Source organism: Ochotona princeps, chromosome 4 (assembly GCF_030435755.1).
Source record: "Ochotona princeps isolate mOchPri1 chromosome 4, mOchPri1.hap1, whole genome shotgun sequence".
Taxonomy (NCBI): Eukaryota; Metazoa; Chordata; class Mammalia; order Lagomorpha; family Ochotonidae; genus Ochotona; species Ochotona princeps.
Window position 1 is genome coordinate 48,832,592 of NC_080835.1, and position 22,745 is coordinate 48,855,336.

The following is a 22,745-nucleotide window of genomic DNA, read 5'->3' on the forward strand; positions in this document are numbered from 1 at the left end:
GCAGAGAAATCCTGGATGCCAGGAGACTTTGGAGAGAGGAAGCAGGTAATTGGCTGGGCCTTGGTTCCAGTAGGTGGGGGAGGTGACAGGGCATTGCATAGGTACTGGGGCCTCTGCCCTTGTTTTGAGAGCAGCATGGGTACATGCCTTGATCTTGCTTGTGGAGTAACACGTGCTTCCATATGCCATAGAGGTGAGATGGTACCACACTGGGCCCACTATAGGAGACAAAGGGCTTGTACCCTTGGTAAGAGGAGCTGCATTGTGTGCCTCCAGGTCAGAGCCTATGCACAGATTATTCTCACTCTCTCATGTATCTTTATTCCTTCTCATTGGCCTTTTCTTTAAGTTGTTAAAAATTTTCACCTTTTTTGCTTCTGAAAACAAAAATTGCTTTCCTATAATCCTTTCCTGATATTTTGCCTTTCCCTGTCACTTCATAGAGTGATTCATGCTCACAGCCTCTCATTTCTCACTCTCTAATTCCTGGATCTGTTTTTCTTTTTTTTTTAAGATTTATTTTATTTTTTTTTTTTATTACAAAGTCAGATATACATAGAGAAGGAGAGACAGAGAGGAAGGTATTCTGTGATGATTCAAACACCAAGTGACCACAACGGCCGGTGCTATGCCTATCCGAAGCCAGGAGCCAGGCACTTTCTCCAGGTCTCCCACAAGGGTGCAGGGTCCCAAGGCTTTGGGCCATCCTCGACTGCTTTCCCAGGCCACAAGCAGGGAGCTGGATGGGAAGTGGAGCCGCTGGGATTAGAACTGGTGCCCATATGGGATCTCAGTGCATTCAAGGCAAGGACTTTAGCCACTAGACCACGGCGCCAGGCCCCTGTCCTCTTTCTAATCAGGGTGCCACCAGCTCTCATCACCCTACTGAGAATGCTCTCCCCAAGGGGACAGGGCCACACACAAACTAGGGGCAGTCAGCCCAAATGCAGTGCACAGGGAGGAAGCACAGTGTTGAGGAGGGATTTTAAAATATCATGAAGTTTAATTTCAGCTAGAGGTGGCCAGGTTTTGCTAAGGTTCCAGTTTGTTGTAGCCTGTTCAGGGGGATGTCTGGTGGTGCCTGCCATGTCCTCGTTCTCAGGACACCCTCATCTGTTCTCTTCTCTCATGGGTAGTTGCTCCAGCCTGGCAGGGCTCAGAGGCAAAGAATCCAGCCATGTGGATAGAGGCCTGGTCTGGAGTTCTTTCATACTGACACGTGGGCCATGTGGGAAAGCCACCACCTCCCTTGATTCAGGAATGGTTTCATCAATAAGGCTCTGTGCTTCCTGACAAGCTGCTCCTCATGGGATCTAGAACTAAAGTTCAGGTTAATTAGTCTTGTGTCATAAATGAGGAACACAGGTCCAGAAGTCAACTGGACTGGCTGTCAGCTAAGGAAAGAGTTGGACATGAGCTGTGTGTGTGTGTGTGTGTGTGTGTAGGGAGGGCCAGGGGAGGGGGAGAGAGAGGGGGAGGAGGGTACCTGAAGTAATGATTAAAATCTAAGTAATTCAGTCACAAAAAATCTAAGTGAACTCAGTATGTGTTAAAGAGCACTTTAAAAAAGTAATGAGTAATATACATATATTATATACATATAATATACATAGATTATAAAATCCCATAGCTCTTGGGGCATACTGAATCCCACTCTTTCTATCAACCCTCAACACTAAGCATAAACCCTGTCCCTTAGCTACCATTATGTAGCCCAGCATACAGCAGGACCATCCATCTGGTCAACACAGAGTTCTGGCTGTCATCCCAACTCCTCCCTCTTTTTGACTGCTTGCCTGATTTTTTTAGTTCATAAACCTTGGCCATTCTCTCCAGTCCATCCCCTCTGCTTCTGCCCCCTTTCAGTGCACCTCTACCACTGCAGCTGTCTGTACCTCCAGCCGACCCCTCTGCTCACTCTATCCACTCTCTTCCAGATGGTCAAAATAGTCCTTTTATTTAAACATCGATTTGAACAGGCTGCAGATCTTGACCGCAATGCAAGTGTCCCCTACCCCCTCCTCCTAGCCGAGCCCAAATTCCTCATCAGGGCTCAACAAGACCCATACTTCCTTTCGGTCTCACTGCTACCTCATAGTAACCCTGTGTTTTGGTCATCTGAGTTCCTTGGTGTCCCAGGTACTGGACCTCCTCCTTTACGTTGGAAAACATTGATTTTTCTTCTCAATAGTCCCTTTCCTCCATGTTCAGCAGAAGGATGCTTGCTCAGTGCTAAAAGCCTGCTGAAGGAGGGCCAATGTGTATCTCTGCGCATCAACCCCTCCTCTCGGGGGCTTTGGGAACTCTCTCACTAATGCTCCCATACACATTTTTAATTTACCATAAGATACCAGGACGATTCGCTGCTAGTGTCTCCCGTCAGACCTCCTGAAGGTAGATGCTTTGTCCTTACGCTGTATCAGCAAGATACACTTTGTGGCACTTGCCTCCCCACCCCAATCTCCACCCCTAGAGAACAGTGCAGCTGTCACCTGAGGGAACTCTTACATAGTGCCACACACCCTCATCTGTGGCTTCACACACACTCTGCTTCAACTATAAACACACAGTTGGTGTGTCTGTGTTGCTTAGCATAGAAAGGCTAATAAGTACAGTGGCAAACCAGAAGGTTAAATATTTAGAGTGAAAATAAATGATATGTGTTCAAGCAAATGTAGCAACACAAACTTCAGCATGTAGCCTCCCATGCAGAAAAGCCAGCGCCAAGGGGTGGTGTTGTTGCCTGGTGAACATGTGTGATAAGAAGCCGAGAAGTCTGGTGTCTCAGAGAAAGCATTGTGGGCATGGGTGTTGCAATACAGTGAGTAAGGCTGCCAGTTGGATTTCTTATATCCCACATCAAAAACTGGTCTGAGTCCTGGCTATGCTGCTTCCATTCTAGCTTCCTGCTAATGTGCCTGGGAAGCAACAGGTGATAGCTGGAGTACTTGAATTTCCAGCCAATTATGTGGAAGACCAATACGGTTTCTCTGGCTTTTGTCTTTAGCTTGGGCCAGCCGTGGTTATTGTGAACTTTTGGGGGAACAAATCAGCAAATGGTGTGTGTGTGTGCGCGCGCGCGTGTGTGTGTGTGTCTAACTCTGTGTTTTGAACAAAGGAACCTACCATTTACAGAAGGTTTGAGAGACCATTCTGGATGGTTCTAAAAATGTGTGCATCACTTATGATTCCAAGTCTCTCTCTAAACACTCCCATACTGGATCAGAATGACCTTGGACTCTCTGAAAGCGTGCATTACTTGTTTTCTCACATGGTGGGCAGTGATTTATGTCATGATGTGAAATCTGTTTACTCCTGGCGAAATCACTGCCTAGGATATTTGAGGCATGTTGCTTGACTGCATGTACAAACTGGGAACTTTCTGCAATACAGTGCTACACTTTACAGTCTTCAAGTCTCTGTGAAGCATGCAGCATTCTAAAAGCCAGAGACATGAGAAACCTGTACTGGCCCAGGAAGGTTGTCTTGACTGAGCATTCCATGGCACCATCACAAATCAGCTACTATAAAAGCATGGGGGAGTTAGGTTTTTTCAAGATTTTAACTGGCTAAAAAAAGGAGTTACTGAGCATCTTTCCCTGTCAATTCATACACAAGAGGCTTTCAGATTCTATATTACTGAATCAGTGCAACAAGTGTTCGAAACTGTCCATTTCATGCAGGAAAAGAACTGCCCAAATAGAGAAGTTCAGAGTGGCAAAGCTGGCATTCCATTAGATATCAGCACAACAGCACAGCTGGGATAGTCGGCCAGGAAGTTTAAGCAGGACACACCTCCTTGTCTGAATTAATGGCTTTGCTCTCCTCCACTATCATGTTTCAATCATACTAGCTCCTGCAGTTATCTGTTTCATACAATTTCCAAATCAGCCTTGACTTCTGAAAAGAGTTCAGCAAAAACCCTAGACAATCACTGAATTCAGCTATTAACTTAAGCCCTTATATGCATGATTAAATTGGCTTGAATGAACATCAAATTGTACATATGCCGTATATAGACAGATCAGAAATGATCTTTGGTCATGTAGAACCTTTGTAGACCCTCTAGTCTTGGCACTAGACTCAGGAAATTCTCCCTTTACAATCCAAAGACAAACCATTTCAACCCTACTGAAGATTTTGTAACTTTCCTCCCAACCTTGCCCCCCAGTGCCACTGAATCCCTTTCCTGTGACTGGCTGCTGCTCCAACACTTCTCTCTTCCAAACCTGCTTTCTTTAGCTTCTTCAGCTACATGAAAGGAGCTGAATATAACAACCTCCCATCTCACCCCACTCAATAGCTATTCAGTAAGCATGTTCCGCTCAGCGGCACAGTCTTAAAAACAGAGGCCACCTGATGTTCTCTGAGTTCAGAGAGGCAGATGGTGGGGGAGGGCATCAGTCCTTCACTTGGTTGCTTCCTCCCTGTGTAGGATGGGGAATGGTGAAGCTCTGAGTCGGAACCAGTTGTACTTTCATAGTCCCGCTTCCCCCCGACTACTGCCCAGCTCCGAGTTCTCTTCTGGTTTTTGCAGAGTGATCACGGAGCTGTATCAGTCTCTGCCTACAGTTGCTCTGGGGCTTCTGTATGCTCAGAGACTGTCTCCACACACAACACTGGGCTCAGCACCACATCCCTAGGGTTATTGCTATTATTAATTCTTGTCCCTATTTCCTGCCACTGAAGAAGTCCATACTCAGCACGGCTGCCTCCTGGGTTCCAGTGAGCTCACACACTACCTGCAAAAACACTGAGGGAAGGCATATCTGTGCTTGGGGGCTTTGGAGAGCTCCTGGGTTGGAGTAGGGAGAGGGACCCTCTCCTGGGCTGAGGAGTCCTTGAAGACTCCCATGGGATTCAACAGTCCTTTTCTTCCCTGTTATTTCTTCTCTGGCTTTCAAGCACCTTCTCTGGTAGCAGCAACTGAAGCTATAAGTGATTTCTCCTTAATAACAACAACAACAAAAAAAACAAAGCCAGCTTTCTCAAGGCCTTTGGTATTAACCGATTCCTTCCCACAGATATGTGGGAGAAGCTGATGTGCTGGCACCGATGGTGTACCATGTTGATGGCTTAGATTCTGCCTGGGCTAAAATACCATGCCTAAAGGCAACAGCCCTGAGATGTCCTTCTTATCCAGAAAGTGTAGGGTTTTTCTCAATCTGGATTCTTGTTCCTAACATAAGATTAAGTTCTAGGAAAACCCAGTTACATGCTAGTTTGGTTTCATATTTGAAGGGCAAAGGAAATGTTGCATTACTCGCAGTAGTATAAGAGCCATTTTGTCTTAATCCTGGGAGTAGCTATATACTACATGTGTATAAAAGGAATACAAAATTAGGTCCTGGCACGGTAGCCTAATGGCTAAAGCCCTTGCCTTGCACACACCGGGATCCCATACAGGCTCTAGTTCTAATCCTAGCTGCTCTACTTCCCATCCAGCTCCCTGCTGTGGCCTGGGAAAGCACGAAAGCCCAAAAGCCTTGGGACCTGTACCCATGTGGGAGACCTGAAAAAAGCTTCTGGCTCCTGACTTCAGATCAGCTCAGCTCTGGCCATGGTGGCCACTTAGGGAACGAACCAGCAGATGGAAGATCTTTCTCTCTGTATCTCCTTCCATCTGTATGTTTGCCTTTCCAATAAAAATGAATAAATCTTACACAAATAAATAAATCTTCTTTAAAAAGAAATACAAAATTAAAAACACAAGCAAAAAATTTTGATTCTATCTCCTCAACTATTTTTCTGTGAATCCAAAGTTGACATCACTCCACAGGCTCCAGGTAGAAAGGCAAACAGGAAAGTCCGGGAGCTCTCCTGGGTGTGGTGGCCCTACTATGCACAGAAGTCCTTGATTCCACCTGCCACAGCCAATGTTCAGGACCTGTATGCAAAAGTGAATCCAACTCCCACACCTTTTAACATCACCATCAGGTTGATCCAGGCTACCAGACTACCTTGATTCTTAATGTTTTCAAAGACAGACTCTCCTATTATCTTCCTTAAAGCCAGAAGTGCAAGCCAATTAGCTGGACAATAATCATCTGTTTCATTAGGAAAGCTTTGCTAAGAATGTACCATGTACTGTTAGGTACTAGATATATTGTAGTGGTCAAGACAGAAGAGTGACTCTCCTGGCAGCTTTGGGAATGGTTCTCATCACAGCAAGACTATCACATGGAGCAGGGTAAGTATTTGCTGTGTTGCAAGATGATGTTTCCTATTTCAAGTGACAGAAATCCCATCTAATAACTGTTTAAGCAATACGGTGCATATATATGCTTAAATACTCATAAAGGCCAGAGCTAACACCATATTCTAGAGAGGCTTGATCCATTAGTCCAACTGTATGATTAGAGATCTGATTCTTTTTTCTTTTTTAACTTTCTCTAGAATTGGTCTAACCCTAAGCCTGGTACCTCCAAAGAAGCCATAGCTAGATCTAGAGTGTATACATTTGGTTTCCATCCAACAACACACCCATCAGGCATTTGCACCAAATGTTCTATGTACACATTGCAGCACTGGTTTAGTTTGGAACTAGGTCATGTGTACTATCAGTGGAGCCAGGGATGAGTCCAGGTCCCTAGCACCGTGAATCAGTAATCAAGGCCATCAGCAAGGAGGGTTGACTCTGGAGAGGCATCCCATGAATGTTCAGGTTAATGGTATGTACGTATCAACAGAGTGAAGTAGCAGCCTTAGTGGGCTCTCCTGTTTTTTTGTTTTAAGGATGTGGGAACTAAAACCACCTTCTCCAACACAATTTATCGACAGAATAGATATACATTATCTTGATTCTACTGCTCTATTATCTTCATTAACATGTCTTTAGTATTCCTGGAGACATTCACATGAAAGAAAAAAGTTGCAAATAATATTTTTGTGCATTCAAGGGATTTCCAAAAGCATAAAGCCCATCAACTACTTCTTAAAAAAAAAATAACAACTTTATATCACAGGCTCAGAATCCTAACCCTGCAATGATCATTCTAAACTGTTATATCACGATTCTTTCCCAATCCCAACCAAGCTCCCCACTTTCCCACCTCATCCACCTTAAACCACACTTCATGCCTCAAAATCTCAGTAGATCAGACCTCGCCTTGCCCTTGCATTACCAACAAAAGCAACAAATTGAGCTTTGTCTTGTTCTGGTCATCTCTAGGAGGCAGCATTTGACAGAAGCATCTCCTCAAAGATGTATTTCCAGATTGCCTTCCTGGATGTCCTTCCTCAGGATGTTCTACTGTGTTCCAAGCCTCTTGTAGCAGGTAAGAGATATCTCTCATGTCCCCAGACTATCAGGAGAGGATGTGGTTCTTTCAGAGTGTGGTAGAAAGCATTTTTGGTTCTTTTCATTTCTAGGGAAAGATTCAGCCTATTATGTTAATAGTCACCTCCAAATACTATTCCTGGAGATACACAGAACTGAAGGCTCAAGCCAATTGTCATCCACTTTCCTATTTAATAGCCAGTCAAGTATACAGCATGGACACTCCATGGCAGACACTGTGGGAGCAAGGTCATTTGTGAATGAGAGGAGAGTTAAGATGCTGTTGACTTTCCGTTCAGGCAGAAATGTTATTTTCCACTACATCATTATCTTCTTATACCCCTAGTATTTACCCTGAGTGCTCCCGTGTTTTACGTGATTAATTTCTCTGTAGACCGCCGGAAAGCTTACTGGTTTTATAACCCAGCTAAAGATGAGAAAATATTAGAAAAAATTCCCTTTTTCTTTGGGGTACAGATGATTCAGTATAAGAAAGAGGACTAGCTGGGAAGTGACTGTTTTTGGCGTTCTTTGCTGGCCACACTCCCTACCAGCTGGAAGCACTTTGCCCCATTACTTCTAGCCTTGCCTGTTCATTTGCATGGAATTCCAGCCACCTATATCAACTGGAATACATTCTAATGGATTTGTTAATAAGCTTTTAAGATCCCAAATATGTCACACATTTTTTTACATTTGGCAGTCCTGCTGATGTTTATGGGTTTTGGCATACTAAATTAACCATTTAGAATAGCAGGTAAAAATAAGACCTGAAAATTAAGTAGTTCATGTTGTTTAAAAAATCCTTTCCAACTATTTTCCTCTTCCTGATCTTTGCAAATCATTACTCTTCATAAAACTACTGCTAAAATGTTTTCTGGGTTGAAAGCATTGTGGGCTAATGTCTTTGTTACCTCCTCGTCAGTTTTCACATGGGATACAACAGTCTGTCTCCCACCATTAGGACTGCCATGTCCTTCCTTTCTTCTTTTTAACATTTATTTGTTTTTCTTGAAAAGGCAGGTTTAAAGAGAGAAGAAAAGACAGAAATACCTTCCACCTGCTGGCTCTCTCCCCAGATGGCCACAACTGCCAGAGCTGAGCTCTGGCAGGAACCAGAGTTTCTTCCAGGTCTCCCATGTGGGTTCAGGGACCCATCCTCCACTACTTTCCTAGGCCATAAGCAGGGAGCTTGATGGGATGCCCATATGGGATGTTGGTGATGGCAGATTGAAGATTAGCCAGTTGAGCCATTGTGCTAGTTGTGTCCTTCCTTTCTGTAATAAAAAAGAGACTAAAACATTCCAAGATTTGCCATTCATATTAGCTAGAGTGGGGGGCAAGGAAAGGACTTCTTTATGTTTCATGAAGGAGATTCAGTTGTTTTAAAGATTTCTCAATTATGCTCAAAATGTAAAGCCATTGTCAGCAGCAGCTGGCAGTTCATAGGAAAAAAGGGAAGCTATGACCTCTTTTATGTCATTTTCCTAAAGGGAGAAAAGGCAGTCAATGCTGGGACTTAATAAGGGCTATTTCCATTTAAACAACATCCTGCAAATTTATTCTCAATATCTTTTACCCCTGGCCCCAAACTGAATTTTATTTTGGATTCTACTTGAAAGGGACCTGAGTTGTCTCTTAACATGTCTCTTTCATTCACCAGACACTTATTTAGTACCTATGTTAGCAGGGTTAGCATTTTCATTGTCTATAGCATGTTGTCCCACCCTGTGAATCAATGCCTTATATTTTTGCCAGCTGAGGACAGAAAATCTGAGGTTGACCAATGATCAGCCAATCTTCTACATGAAAGGAATCTTAAGGCCAGACCTCGATGAGAGAAAAGAACAATTTTGCATTCTGAATACTTCCTGTACATGTTGACTGCAAATCTTGAAGATCTGAACAAAAGTCCTAGGTGGCGAGGAATCATACAAATAAAATGATACAAATAAATACAAATAAAGTTTCCATCAGATGAGAAGAAACAGAGAATGTATGGCAGAGCAGACAGGGTGTGAGAAGGAGGAAAGTTTGCAATTTCACCTCTCAGATTTGAAATATCCAAGTTCAGATGGATTTAGAGGGAGCAGCTGGAGGTAAATGTGGCCCTGGGTCAGTAAAAGCTGCAAGAACAAGGAAGACATGACCATGTAAGTCCACAGGCAAGAAGAGAGCAGGGTATCTGTAACGGCCTCAAGTCTCCTGCAGCTCCCACAAGTCCTGGATAATAACTGCCATTTCCTAACCTGTGTGAATACTACCTGTCCAGAGTGCTAAAGTTTCTTTTTTTTTCATTATCTCCTGGAAAGCAACTGTGCTTATTTTATTTCCCTGTCCTGCCAGGACTCTTTTAAGGAGTCTAATTTCAACAGTCCTGCTGGAGTGGACACCAAGTCACATTTCTACGACCTTGGACCTAAGGAAATTGGACAGGAGTGCATATGTAACCCCACCTGTGCAATCAGATGCTTTCTCTTGGGAATCTGCAGACCTCAGAGACTCCAGGTTGGTTCTTCTGGGAACTTACTAGATAAAACCTAGAGATGTGTTAAGGGAGTTGTTGGTGTAATTCCAAAGTAAGTCAGGGAAACTGGTATTTGCTTTAGTCTTAAAAGTTTGATATCTATGCTCTTATGGAGGCTGAGGTGAATAAATAAGGACTCTACTCAGGCCAGGGTGCCTGGTACCATAACTCTTGCTTAGTTATGCTGTGGACTGTATACTCCTGAATGGAAATGGGACAGCAAATTCAGCAGCAGAAATCCTGGGAAATAACTGTATTAGCATTCAATACACAGATTTACAAAAGCTGAGCTAGGAGAAAGAAGACTTATCCACAATTAAACACCTTGGTGTAGAGATTCTGGGATTAAAATCTTGCACTTTGATCCATCAGGACAAGGTTATCGATCCTTAGTATACACTCTAATTGAATTCTGTTCTGTTTAGACAAGTGAGATTTGATTCAACCAAATGAAGTCTGTATCTGGTCTTTGCTCCAAACCAAGTTTGCTACTTGTCAACACAAAAGCTATGTGGACACTCTCCAAAGGGGAGTGGAGGAATCCTGACATTATATTCCATTTTTCTTCCCAGGTTCATGATGCAAGTGGACATTCAGGAAGCTAGGAAAGAAACCACTATATGGCCAAGCCAACACCATCATCTTCTGGAAATCTGCGGACGGTGGGAAACTGTGGTAGGGGAGTCTGTGGAGCTCTGTCATCTCCTAAGGGCCCACAGCAGGCATCCTCTTATTCCCAGTCCCAGCAGCGTGATCTGGGTGAGACTGCACAGCTTTGCAAGTCTTTGACACCATGGAGAGTAAAGGGAGCTGTATTGGCTGACCTTTGAGTGTGCGGTGAAGCCATCTAGCATCCCTGAGAGAGAAATGGATTTCTGAACTCATTGGCTTTGAAGACTCCATCTGCCACCTGCCCTGGCAAGGTCAGGGTTTACTGGATGCAGCCCCAAGCAAGCTGCCAGATCTCTGCAGGGCTCAAGGTTTAGTCCTTACCTGGTCCCTCAATCCCCAGCAGTGAAACACTTCTGCCAAGCCAGATTCCCTTCTCACTGAATCCCAGCTCCGTCATACTCATTATTTCCCCATGTTTCTCTCTCTCTTTCTCTCTCTCTCACACACACACACACACACACATACACACACTCACACACACACATCGTGTACCCAGGAGTTAACTGCTGTTTTTGCTTTCAAACAGAAATTTGAAAGGTTCTTGGAGAATGTGAGAGCAGCTTATCTTCATGGCAAGAGAGAGAGAGAGAGCGCGAGCGCGAGCGAGCATATTTAACTATGGCATGCATCCATGTACAGCAGAGCATGGAATGACCCCTCCCCTGAATGCGATTCCCCAAATCTGAAACAATGGTTTATTGGGGCATGAAGGTGTAGGCTTCCTGGCCTTCCTTCTACATTCCATGACAAACGTTACGGATGATATTTCTTTATGGAACACACTTCAGACATGAGATGTGGATAACAGTAATTGCCACTGATACCTTTACTGAGCATTTATGTGTCAGTAACTCGGCACATGGGCTGAATCCCACACAGACTATATGGTTCAACCTTCACAATCACTATTGGGATATAGGTCTGTTATGACCTCTTGAATGATGGAAAACTAAAGGGAAAAAACAAAAGCAGCAGAGAGAAGCAGCATAGCAGTTTGAATCTAGGTCCCTCCAACTCCAGTGTGAATGCCTCCAAGCACACTGCCCACTACCTCCTCCATCCTTATAGCACCAGGACCACATGGCTAACCTCTCCAATCTTGCAATTCATCTTTTCTGGTACTACTGCCCCTATGGGCCAGGTACAGGTTTTAAAAGGACAAGCATCACTTTCACTGTGGGGTGACTCTAAAGCACTGGACACATGCTTCAAAGAGATGTAAAGTAACAGGGAAGCCATGACCTTCCTTAGTTTGCCCTTCACACAGAGGGCACAGGAGTTTCATTTCTTAGTTTAGTTGCATCAGTTGAGAAATGATCATTATGTTAGGTAAAGTCATTTTACCTGTTGGGCAAACGGCTCCCAAGTTTCAGTGGTGTAACCCTAAAGACACTTCTCACTGTCTGAACTGCTGATCACAGTTTTGTAAAAAGTTGAGATCTCAGAATTTAAGGAGTAGCTCCTTGGTGATACAGATAGTCACATAGTACTTTATTTTCACCAGAGAAAGAAAAATCCAAGGCCTGCTTTCTACACTTTCCTTTTGGCTTTTAAATTGACACATACTAATTACACATATTAATAAGGACAATATGATATTGCAATATATATACACAAGGTTTCTGTACTCTGTTCTGTGCAACACTTGCACACATGGCTTCGGAAGGGATAAGGGTCATTCCTTTGCCTAGGTTACTGGGAAGGAGCGGCTTATGTGTGAACCAGGATTCATTTCTCAGTCCAATACTGCCCATCACATTTTTAAACCTCTGTCCCATTTTCGGCTTCATGAGAAGCACAGAGCTCTGACACCTTTTGACACTATGGGTTAAAAATAAGAATTAAAGTTACATGGGTGCAAAAAGTCGACTGCGACTGCTCTTACTGCCATTGCTAGTGGCAGGCGTAGAAAGTTTAATGAGCCTCAGCCCCCCAGCTACTTCTCAGTATCTCATGAGTACAGTGAGCCTCCCTGAGGGATTAATTTTGAGTCCAGGAAAGAGTCTTAGTTCTATGGCCAGGAGCAGACATCACCTTAGTGACCTTAAAACTGGGAGATCCTGGGCTCTCCTTAAATGTACTCAGAGGCTGTAATGTTTAGCATCCTCCTCCTGCACCATCTCCAACAAAGGAGATGTCCCCCTTATCCCTCTGTCCCTGTATTTACGACAATCAGACAGAGGTGGCACCTGATGCCAGTAGAACCCCGATACTGGGCAAGGTATTCTGGTCTTGGCCTTTCAGAATGTAGCTATCAGGAAACAGAGCTCCATTCGCTGGGTAAGAGAAGAATGTTTTCTGCCAGGAACCCACAGACCTGCATTCAGTAAGTGCTGCCCCTTACCTGACACGCCACTCAGTCCTCTGTGCTCACTGTGGCCAGGAGGCAGCAACGCTTCCTCCTCCCCTCCCCACCCTCCAACCCAGATAAGCTCTTCTAAGTACAGCATTTTCTTGGTCAGGCTCTTTGAGCTCTCTGTCTGGATGATAGTGTTTACGGCTGTGCACTTAGTGACTGGTGTCTATGCCAACTTCTGTTTCATGTCCTATGCTGTACAAGAAAGCAGGGATGCGTTCATATTTATTTAAATTTTTGTACCTATTATGACATTCAACACTCAGAAATGTTTCCTAGTGAGAGTAAATTATTCTTCAGAGAATGAGTTAGAAAACAAGAGAGTAAGCTAATGAACAGAGATGAGTGGGAAAAGAATGAATAATTAAGGGATGGCAAGCGAGAAAATGAATAATAGGGTAAGTGACCAGTTGTCTCCATGTATCCATTTTCTTTTCTTGCAAACAGAACCTTCTGGCTATTTTTTTTTCTTTTTAAGTTTGACAACCAGTAACCTAACAAAATAACACATTTCTCCTCCTCTCCTGAAACTAGAAATATCCACGTGATTAAATTCTGTGAGTAAATTTAAGTAGCAGTGTTGCCAGAGACTTCTAAAAGAATCTTTAAAAAGAAGATTTTTTTTTTATTCTTGATATTTCTGCCTTTTTCAGGGCCTGAAAGATATGTGATGGCTGGAGCTTAGCAGCCATATTGCACATGAGGTGATTCAAGGGGGAAACACACACACAAACACACACTAGCACACAGTGAAGCAGAAAGACAGAAATTTAGGTCTCTGTTGATCACATAGCTACTGTACTACCCTACATTGCCTTTTGGGGATCTTTTGTAAATGAGAGCAAGATACACTCTAATTTCATGTGCTGCTAGTTTGGGTTTGTTATTTATATTATATGCAGTTAAACCTGACTGCTGTCACACCCCACAGCCAGCCTTAGGTTGTCTCCAAAACAGATTCATGTCATTCTATGATGACCTGAAACTCTGTACTCCCCGATGCTGCAAATACACACCAAATGTCAACTCAAAACCATAACATGCACTGAGAGAATACTGATCATTTATGAAGACAATCAGAGTGAGGGATGGTCCTTGATCAACACTCAAAATCTGCCAGTTTGGTGGGGATCACAGATGCAACTTCAGAGTAAATGGAAGCCCATCAACCCCAGGAAATGCAACCAGGGAACCCCATCTATGACCACACATCCTGGTGTCCTCACACTTAATATGGCACCTGCATTTCATCAGCAAATCATTTCCTCGTTGTAAGGTGGGGGTAGGGTCTTACCTCCATGAGGGAATGCCAGTGTGCAATGGGCTTCCGAGGATAAGACAGCATTTCACTCCAGTGGTCCCTGCCCAGCCTCTCAGCTTCGTTGCCTACTTGACACACGCCGATGATCTCATTGTGACCTACACTGTGAAAATGGTCCACAATAGTTTTTTTCTTAAAATTTTGGTACTTGACAGCAATAGCGTCTCAGTTAAAATGACCACAGAACTGGGGGAAGTGGTGTTTTAAACTTCTTAATCGAAATTTATATGTCCAGCCTAGCAGCCAATAAGATTTGGGGTCCAATATTACGCTCCAGCTTTCTTAACACTGACATGGGCTAATTTGTTCTCAAGAAACAGTCCTATGTTTGAAGAATTCCCTGATGAATGCTTAACATTCTACGTCTGGGTCTGGAACAAGGTTGATTTTTCAAATCCATGTAATGAGAAGGGAACCCTGTGAGGGGCATTTTTGTCATAGAGGCTCCTCCAATTCCCACAAAAGCCAACCAAGCAAGGGTGAGGGAAGAGCACTGTGACTGGCAGTCTTGGGTCTCCTCTGTCCCACAAAAGGGGGAGAGGTGGGGAGTTTCCCAGGTCTTTTGACTTTCAGTTCCATTAAAGAACACTGCTGTCCTTTCTTCTTCTTTCCTCTCTCCTTCCATGGCCAGCATCACTTCTGTGACCCGATTTGATTTCCCAAGCGGAGTGAGATAGATAATTCCTTTAACCTTAACGCAATTAGCCTTTCCAAAGCTTTCCCTGGATAGGCCCTCACATTAGGGTATTTTTTTTTAAGCTGCCCAGTTTTGTTATAAATCCTTTGCATATGATGGAGCTAAAGCCTGGGAATGATACATCCCATTTGTGAACTCTTTGGGATTCAAATACACTTTTTCTTTTTTCTTCCCAAGAAAATACATGGTTTTTCCTATATTTGTATGTGGGGAGTAATGGGGAAGTGAGAGAGGGGGTAGTGAGAAGGATATCTAAGTCTATGCTCATTAGACTCAAATGCATGTGGAAGCTCGAGGACTCTGCCGTGTTTTTTTCCAGGGCAGATTCATGAGTTTACTGAGAATTAAATTGAGGCAGAGCTCACATAATCAGATTTGTTAATGCAGGAAACTTGGCAATAGTTTGGAAAATGGTGGCGTAGCTACCACAGTTGGTGGGCAATATCCCCTCATGGGGTCTGACATTATTGGTGCTGTATGTTTGCTCAGAGATGGGACAAGGTCTACTGCTCAGCATGGGCTGTCACAGCCATGGGCAGCCAGGCTGGACAATGGTCATGCTTCACGCAGACATCTGCTGGAAAGAATGTTCAGGTCAGTGAGGCTGCCTACTGACATTTCAGAGCTATGTGGGAAAATGTTTGGCTATAAATAATATTTGTAAGATTATATTAAGAATTATAGTTTTTTTTATATTCATGCCTAGACCACGTGGGAGGTTTCCAATTAAAAAGAGGCTTTGGATTTCAGTCTAATGACTGGTTTAACATGTATAATTCCCTGTTGGTATTTCCTTTGCATATTAAAATAACTATTTTTCTAATCCATCGTTTAAATACACAATTGGCTACAATGAAGCTATAAATATCTCTGCAGCGCTGTATTAATTAAAAAGTTGAGCGCCTTATACATTTTAATGTATGCTGTCACCCACACCAGCTCTAGCATTTTCAAGAGAACATTTTTGTGTTTGCTTTCAGACTTAAGTAGATGGAAATGATCTTTATTAAATATGTTGTGAGAAGGAAAAATAAAGATTGAAGTTATGCATTTAGGAGGGCTGATAGTCTGACTAAAGTAATCATTGTGCTATTTGCAGTGGAATTGTTCCCCTGAAGAGCAGATAGCATTGCCTCACAACAGATAAGGCACGTGAGGCCACCATTCTCTAAACCAGGATTCCAGAAAGTATGCAGAGAGGGAAGAAGTGGTGATGGAAGACAGAAGGCAGAAAGAAACCAGAAAGGGAAGCATGGAGGAAAGAACAGGAAAGCTGAGAGGCAGCAGGGTAACCTGGCTTTATGGCCTGGTTTGGAACATGGTGACCACTTGACCATCTGCTGTCCACATGCCGCTGGTTCACTCACTGCCTATGGGACACCAGTCAAGAATCTACAGCCATTCCCACTAGTCCTCCCTGCCCAGGCACAGGAGCCTCACACTGAGAATGAACTCCAAAGTATCTCACCGGTCATAGTCCATGACTGCTATGGACAAGTGGATTTGGTCAATATTCTCAGGAGGGACATCAAAGACTATGGCTTCGTTGTAAACTGGATTCAGTGTGTTCCTTTTTGTGGATGTTTTCCTCTTCTTCAACCGTCTGCCATCACACATCAGTGAGACCTTCACATATGGATCTGTTTAGATAATAAGAACCAGGGTGATTGTGAGGCTCAGTGGGGATTTAGGAAGCAATGATGTCACTATGGGCATTCATGGACTGTGGGATGCAGGACACCTTTACCTGCCTTGGAGCTGGAATTCAAGGATTTCAACTAAAAGGATATTCAGCAAATAACTGGTATTGGGGATAATTAAGTTGTTCATTCAATTAAAGTCCAGAAACTGTCTCCTCAGAAATGCATGATGCTTAAAAATAGTGTGAAAACATCTGTTGCCATATTAGAAAACATTGCTGCTAGAATTAAAGATTTGCCTTACTATGATAGCAGGAAAGTGGAAAGACATTTATTTCCAAGGCATGGGAAACCTTGCCTGAGTCACTTCAGGGAATCTTCGTAAAGATCAGCTCTTTCGGTGCCCAGCACCATGGCATATCATATTAAGCCTCAGTCTGCCATGCTGGCACCCCATATGGACATCTATTGAAGTCCTGGCTGTTCCACTTCCCATCCAGCTCCCTGCTTATTGCCTGGGAAAGCAGCAGAGGATGGGAGACCTGGAAGAAGCTCCTGGATCCTGGCTTCAGGCTTCAGGACCCAGCTCCAACTCAACTCTGGCCATTGCAGCCAGTTGGGAAGTGAACCAGCAGATGGAATCTCTGTTTCTCCTTTCCTTGCTCTCTAAAGTCTGCCTTTCAAATGAAAATAAATCTTTAGAAAAAAGATGACCAGCCCTTTAAGCAAATAAAATTTTACATTTCTAGAATGTCTACATTCCTAGGGAAAATGTCTGGCTGGGGTAGATTTCTCAAAGTACAACGACCTCTAGCCCCCAGACTAACCTGCAGTTAGGTTGCAAAGGGAGAAGTGGTGCTGCACATCAAGGAGAGAAAGAACACAGGCTGGCCAGAATGTGGACACAGTGATGACTGATGGACTAGGCTCTCCTGGGCCCCAGAACCTCACCAGGCTTCTCTCATGGCAGAGTTTTCTTTATTTCCAAGACCATGCATTGCCCTGACTGCTATACAGTCAAGAAGGGACTCAGAGGCCTGCAATGGGAAGGACTGGCAGGGCTGAGAGGAAGGACATAGACCTTTTTTTTTCTGCTTAGAAAAACACTGGAGCCTACGATACAGATTATATTGTCTGTGATGCTGTTTGGTTTCAGTGGCTGTCAGTTATTGTGTCCTGGTTGTTTTTGGGCCACATTTGAGGAGCTTGTGCAGAGGCTGTTTGTGAATTTGTATGATAGAAACTGCCTATTATGGTATTTAGGGGCTTCAGCTGGCATTCAAGTGTGCATGTTAAATTCACTGGAAAACCCAAACTGTATTAGGAGACAGAGTTGTCTTCAATCTTCAATGAGCCTGGATGGCTGTATCTGAAGAAAGACCCAATTAGATATGCCATATCAGCAGGTACAAACTGTCAGGGTCATTTCACTCTTATGAAGACCCAAAAGAGAATAATAAAACACTAACAGTACCGAGTATTTAAAAAATATCAGATCCTGTTACTGTGGTTTTACAAATGCTAGTGCACCTATTCTTACAACAACCCAGTAAGTCAGATATTATTACTACCTTCATTTTATACAGATAGACTCTGGAATCCAGAGAAGCAGAATGACTTGCCAAAAGTCACGTAGCTATTACGTGGATTAGATCAAGGCAATTGGATCCCAGAGCCAATTACTATGTTAAAAACCCGTTAAGGTACAACATTAGCAATGGATAGTGAAGGCTGGATACACACACACACACACACACATACACACACATATACTTTCTAACTTTTATTTTCCATGATACAGTTCCATAGGTTTAGGATTTTCTCTTCCCACCCTCTCAATTCCCCTCCAACACCTGTTTTCCCCTCTATTATTACAATAATATAATCCTTCAATTACAGTCACAAGTCCACCATTCTGCTATTTAAGTGTATCATGACACTGAAGGCATAGAAAATGCTAGGAAGTCCAGAAGAAGGATGGATTTGAGATTGTCCTACCTGATGCTCCAGTGATGTCCATTGCCTTTAAATTCCGTGCTTTTATAATGGTGATGGTCAGCCTGCCAGCAGTGGGAAGATAGCAAAGGGAGAACATCAGTTCTCCAAGATCCACATTGTCCTGTGGAGAAATCACAGACAGGATTAGAAAGGGTCTTAGTCCCAAGGGCGGGAGGCTAAGCTGTACCATGAAGCGCCACCCCACAAGTCTGGCTCCGCTAAAGAACTCCTAGTATCTCCTCCCTCAGCAGTCATGTAGAGAATATACTTGTCATTCCAAGGGAGCTGCTTCCTCTTGCTAAAGAAGCACACATAGCCCTTCTGCAAGTGTCAAAGTCCAAAGGCCTCCTGCGCCTCTGTCACTGTCATAGCAGCCTCACATGGCCTCACACAGTCCCTGCAGCCTGTAACATGGGCCCAAGAGAAGCTGCCTTTCAAAGCCTTTGCAGCTCCCCACGTGGTTCTACTCACATTCTCCCGCCACCCTAGAAGGGCCCCCAGGACTAAGCTATTGCACCAAGGTGCCTTGCGGTGAAGCTTGGCGGTGCACAGCCCATGGCCTCAGCTGCCATCATGCCCTGAATCAAGCAGGTACCCACGGTGCCTTGTGCACTTGTCTATCTTGTGCCCCCACCTCAAGTTAGTCCCAGCAGTTCCAGCAACTCCTGAGCATCCCAGAGCACTACACATAGAACTCACACAGATAAGTACATGGCTTCCTATGACTCTGGAAGCATCTGGAACCTCCCATAGCTCCTGCCAGGAACACTGCCAGATCCGTAGGACAAACTCTCTCCCCAAACACCAGTAGCAATAAACACACCCAGATAATCATACACAGGCTTCAAGAAGGCAGACAAGAGGAGAGGTACAGAACCTGGCATCCCTGCTCTCTGCCCCAGGAGCCCCACTTGGTGCATCTCTCTCCTTCTTGGACTCCCTAAGGAGCCAGCACTGCCCTCTGTGGGAGCAGGTATCTCCCTGGGCACTGTGCAGCCACTGGAATAGGTCAGATGACACAGTTTCTCCCTCTCTCATCTCTCTCTCTTTCCATTTAGCCCAGGGAGAATGTTACCAGAAAGAAGAAGAAGAAAAAAGAGCCAGTTGATTTAATTTCAATTTCTGAGGGATACCTGAGGTTAGCAAGTTGCAGCCAGGGTTCAATTAATACAGTGTCATCCCGATAATGTTCTGGGGAGTCAGGTTCCCACCCTCTACATTCACAGCCTCCTGTACCCTCTTTGGCTCTCCAAGGATGCTTCTATTTTTAGATGCACAGAGTCGCTTCGAGAAGGTCACCTCGACCAACCTCCCTGCCTTCATTGCTTTCATGAGAGGACCAGAGGAAGGGCTCTATTTGCTAACGAAAGCAGATGGATTGTGCTGTATCTTTGTGCATTGCTTGCCACCTGTAAATAAACAACTTCATCTTACAGACCAGGCTTTCCCTGTTGCTGGGGCCCTGAGTCTCAAGTGACTGTGCCCTTCCCTCTGGAGTAGGGGGATCAAGGGTAGGAGAAGCTGACTAACAGGAGTGGAGGTCTCTCTCTCTCTCCCTCTCTCTCTCTCTCTCTCTCTCTCTCTCTCTCTCTCTCTCTCACACACACACACACACACACACACACACAGCAGGAGCAGGTTTGGGACTGCTCTGTGGTGTTCATTTCTCTAGACGGAAGCAGCCACCACTGTCACTGAACAGGGAGGATCTGATCCCAGTTGGTGCTGGTGGCAAAGGGCAAGGAGAGAAGCAACAGCTGGCCCACAGCCCATTCATTTGCTTCCTCCTACCTCCCTCACTTGCTGACTTCTGTTCTCTCCCTAGTTGGCTTCTCACTGGACCTCACTCCTTCCTTTCACCTCATCCTCCCACAATATCTTGGTTGAACAAACTTATTAGAGAAGGAACCCAAATCATGCCCACAAAACCTCCTAATCAATTCTTTCAATGAGTATTTTCTGAGGGCTACACCCTGCATGTGTTTACTAAGGTTGGGATGTGGAATCCTGTGCTGAGCAGTCACTGTCCTCAAGGCTGATGCACATAATTAAATGAAACCTGTCAGAGTACTCATGTGCTAACTACATTGATTTTCTTCCCCCAGTTCACAAACATTTATATTAATATAGCTCTTAGCTCATGAGTTGAAACAAAATCAAACCTTGGATTTAGCAATGTATTCAGAACATGAACTGAGTCTGCACCTACACTTTCAAAATTAGCAAAGCAAAGAAATTGTTCTCAAAGAGAAAAACACTTGGTTTTATTTTCAGGTGCTTTAAAAACAAATCTTTTAAAAACTATTTTCTGTATATAAAAGTAAAATGGAAATAAAACTCAAATACAGAAATTTTTAGGTCCAACAATAAAATACTCCCTTTACTTGTACACATATCCATTTATGGCATTCTCTTATTCTCAGTAGTACAATGAGCTATTGCCCAGACTTTGTTTTATTCATCCATTCATTCACCCATCCATTTATTCATTCATTCATGCATTCCTCTAACATTTGCTGTGACTATTGGAGTTGAACACTGTTTTTTCCAGAGGCTGGGAACTGAATCTGCAGTGAACAAGACACCATCCGTTGAGGGGGATGGGTATATTAGGTTATGCAACAGGAATTCATTGGCATGGATGTGAACACTGCTTTCCCCTATCAGCTGATGCTAACTTAAATATTCCTTTAAACCAGCTGTCCCAACCAGGAGCAATCTGGCTCCCTCAGGGGGCATCTGATGGTATCTGGATACATTTTTGATTGTCACAAATAGGGATAGAAGGTGTGCAACTGATATCTAGTGGGGAGAGACCTGAGATGTTGCAAAACATCCACAATTCAAAGGGGGGGAGTGCTCACTACAAATGATTATCTGGTCCAAAATGTCAACAGGTGCCAAAGCAGAGAAAGTCTGCTTAGGTAAAAGCGTTCAGATTCTCAATCAATGTTTTTCTAGATGAAGACGAAAGTAAAATACAAACAGGTGGTGGCATATTTGGTTTCTCTTTCAGCTTGACAGGAATCAGACAGGCAGAAGTGTCACTGCAGGATGAGTGCCCTGGAGGGTACAAGAGGAAGGAAAATGCCACACAAAGACATGCTTCGTTTGCTTCTGCTTTGTATGGCTGAATTCAGCATTGTTGGCAAGATGTACTGGGAGTTTATAGCAAACGTGTGAATTCTCTACCTGTAAACTCTGCAATCTGTCAGCAGTGGTCTGCAACAACTATGGCCTCTTGTTTAACCAGTACACTTTCGCATTCCTCTTCTTGTGTTATCTGGTAAACTCCTTACCAAACCCAGTTGGTTCTGGAAAGGCTGCTGCAGGAATTCGGGCTGCGAATAAACCATTCATGGCCCTATCAGTGTTGTCAGAGATGGGTAAGAAATCCAAGCAGGAGGCTGAGTGTACCCCATGAGATAGAAAATTCAATTGAAATTTTCATTTTACGAGAGTTATTCCCTGGGAATATGTAAGGCAAAAATTGTTACAAGGTTCCACAAATGTATGTAGTACAAGTGGCATGATACCATCACTACAAAGTTAGCTTAGGCAAGTTAAACATGTATGCTATATATTTAAAATAAATAAATAATTCAATAAATAGCAATAGCAAGTAAGACAAGATAGGAAACAAACTGAGTGCTGAAAAATATCCACTTAATCCAAAAGAATACAGGTAAATACCAAAAAGAGAACAAGATTAAGAGAGGTAAATCTGATGAAAATCGAAAGCAAATACTTGTAGGTAGATGACACACTTAAACTATACTGTTCCAAGAGATTAAATTATATAAATCTTCAAATAATGGCAAAGTTATCTGACTCAATAAATAACACTCAAGAATATGCTGTTCATGGGCCCGGCGGCGTGGCCTAGCGGCTAAAGTCCTCTCCTTGAACGCCCCGGGATCCCATATGGGCACCGGTTCTAATCCTGGCAGCTCCACTTCTCATCCAGCTCCCTGCTTGTGGCCTGGGAAAGCAGTTGAGGACGGCCCAAAGCTTTGGGACCCTGCACTCGTGTGGGAGACCCGGAAGAGGTTCCAGGTTCCCGGCTTCGGATCGACGCGCACCGGCCCGTTGTGGCTCACTTGGGGAGTGAAACATCGGATGGAAAATCTTCCTCTCTGTCTCTCTTCCTCTCTGTATATCTGACTTTCCAACATATATATATAAAATATGCTGTTCATAAGAAACTTAAGAATATAGATATAAATATATTAAACACAAAAAAACAACACTAATA

At 43.7% G+C, this 22,745-nt stretch overlaps 1 protein-coding gene across 3 annotated transcripts in view; it reads right to left on the bottom strand.

Moving 5' to 3' along the window:
* SYT9 (synaptotagmin 9) overlaps nucleotides 1-22,745 on the bottom strand; it is a 327,980-nt gene that overhangs the window by 20,883 nt on the left and 284,352 nt on the right. For 2 of the 3 annotated variants that reach the window (XM_058663453.1, XM_058663452.1), the window contains 3 exons: nucleotides 18,491-18,611; nucleotides 16,321-16,492; nucleotides 14,129-14,258 (listed from right to left, as the gene is read on the bottom strand). In XM_058663453.1, coding sequence (XP_058519436.1) covers nucleotides 14,129-14,258; nucleotides 16,321-16,492; nucleotides 18,491-18,611 — 423 coding nt within the window. The remainder of the gene's footprint in view (nucleotides 1-14,128; nucleotides 14,259-16,320; nucleotides 16,493-18,490; nucleotides 18,612-22,745) is intronic. The other variant, XR_009245327.1, reaches the window with a different exon arrangement.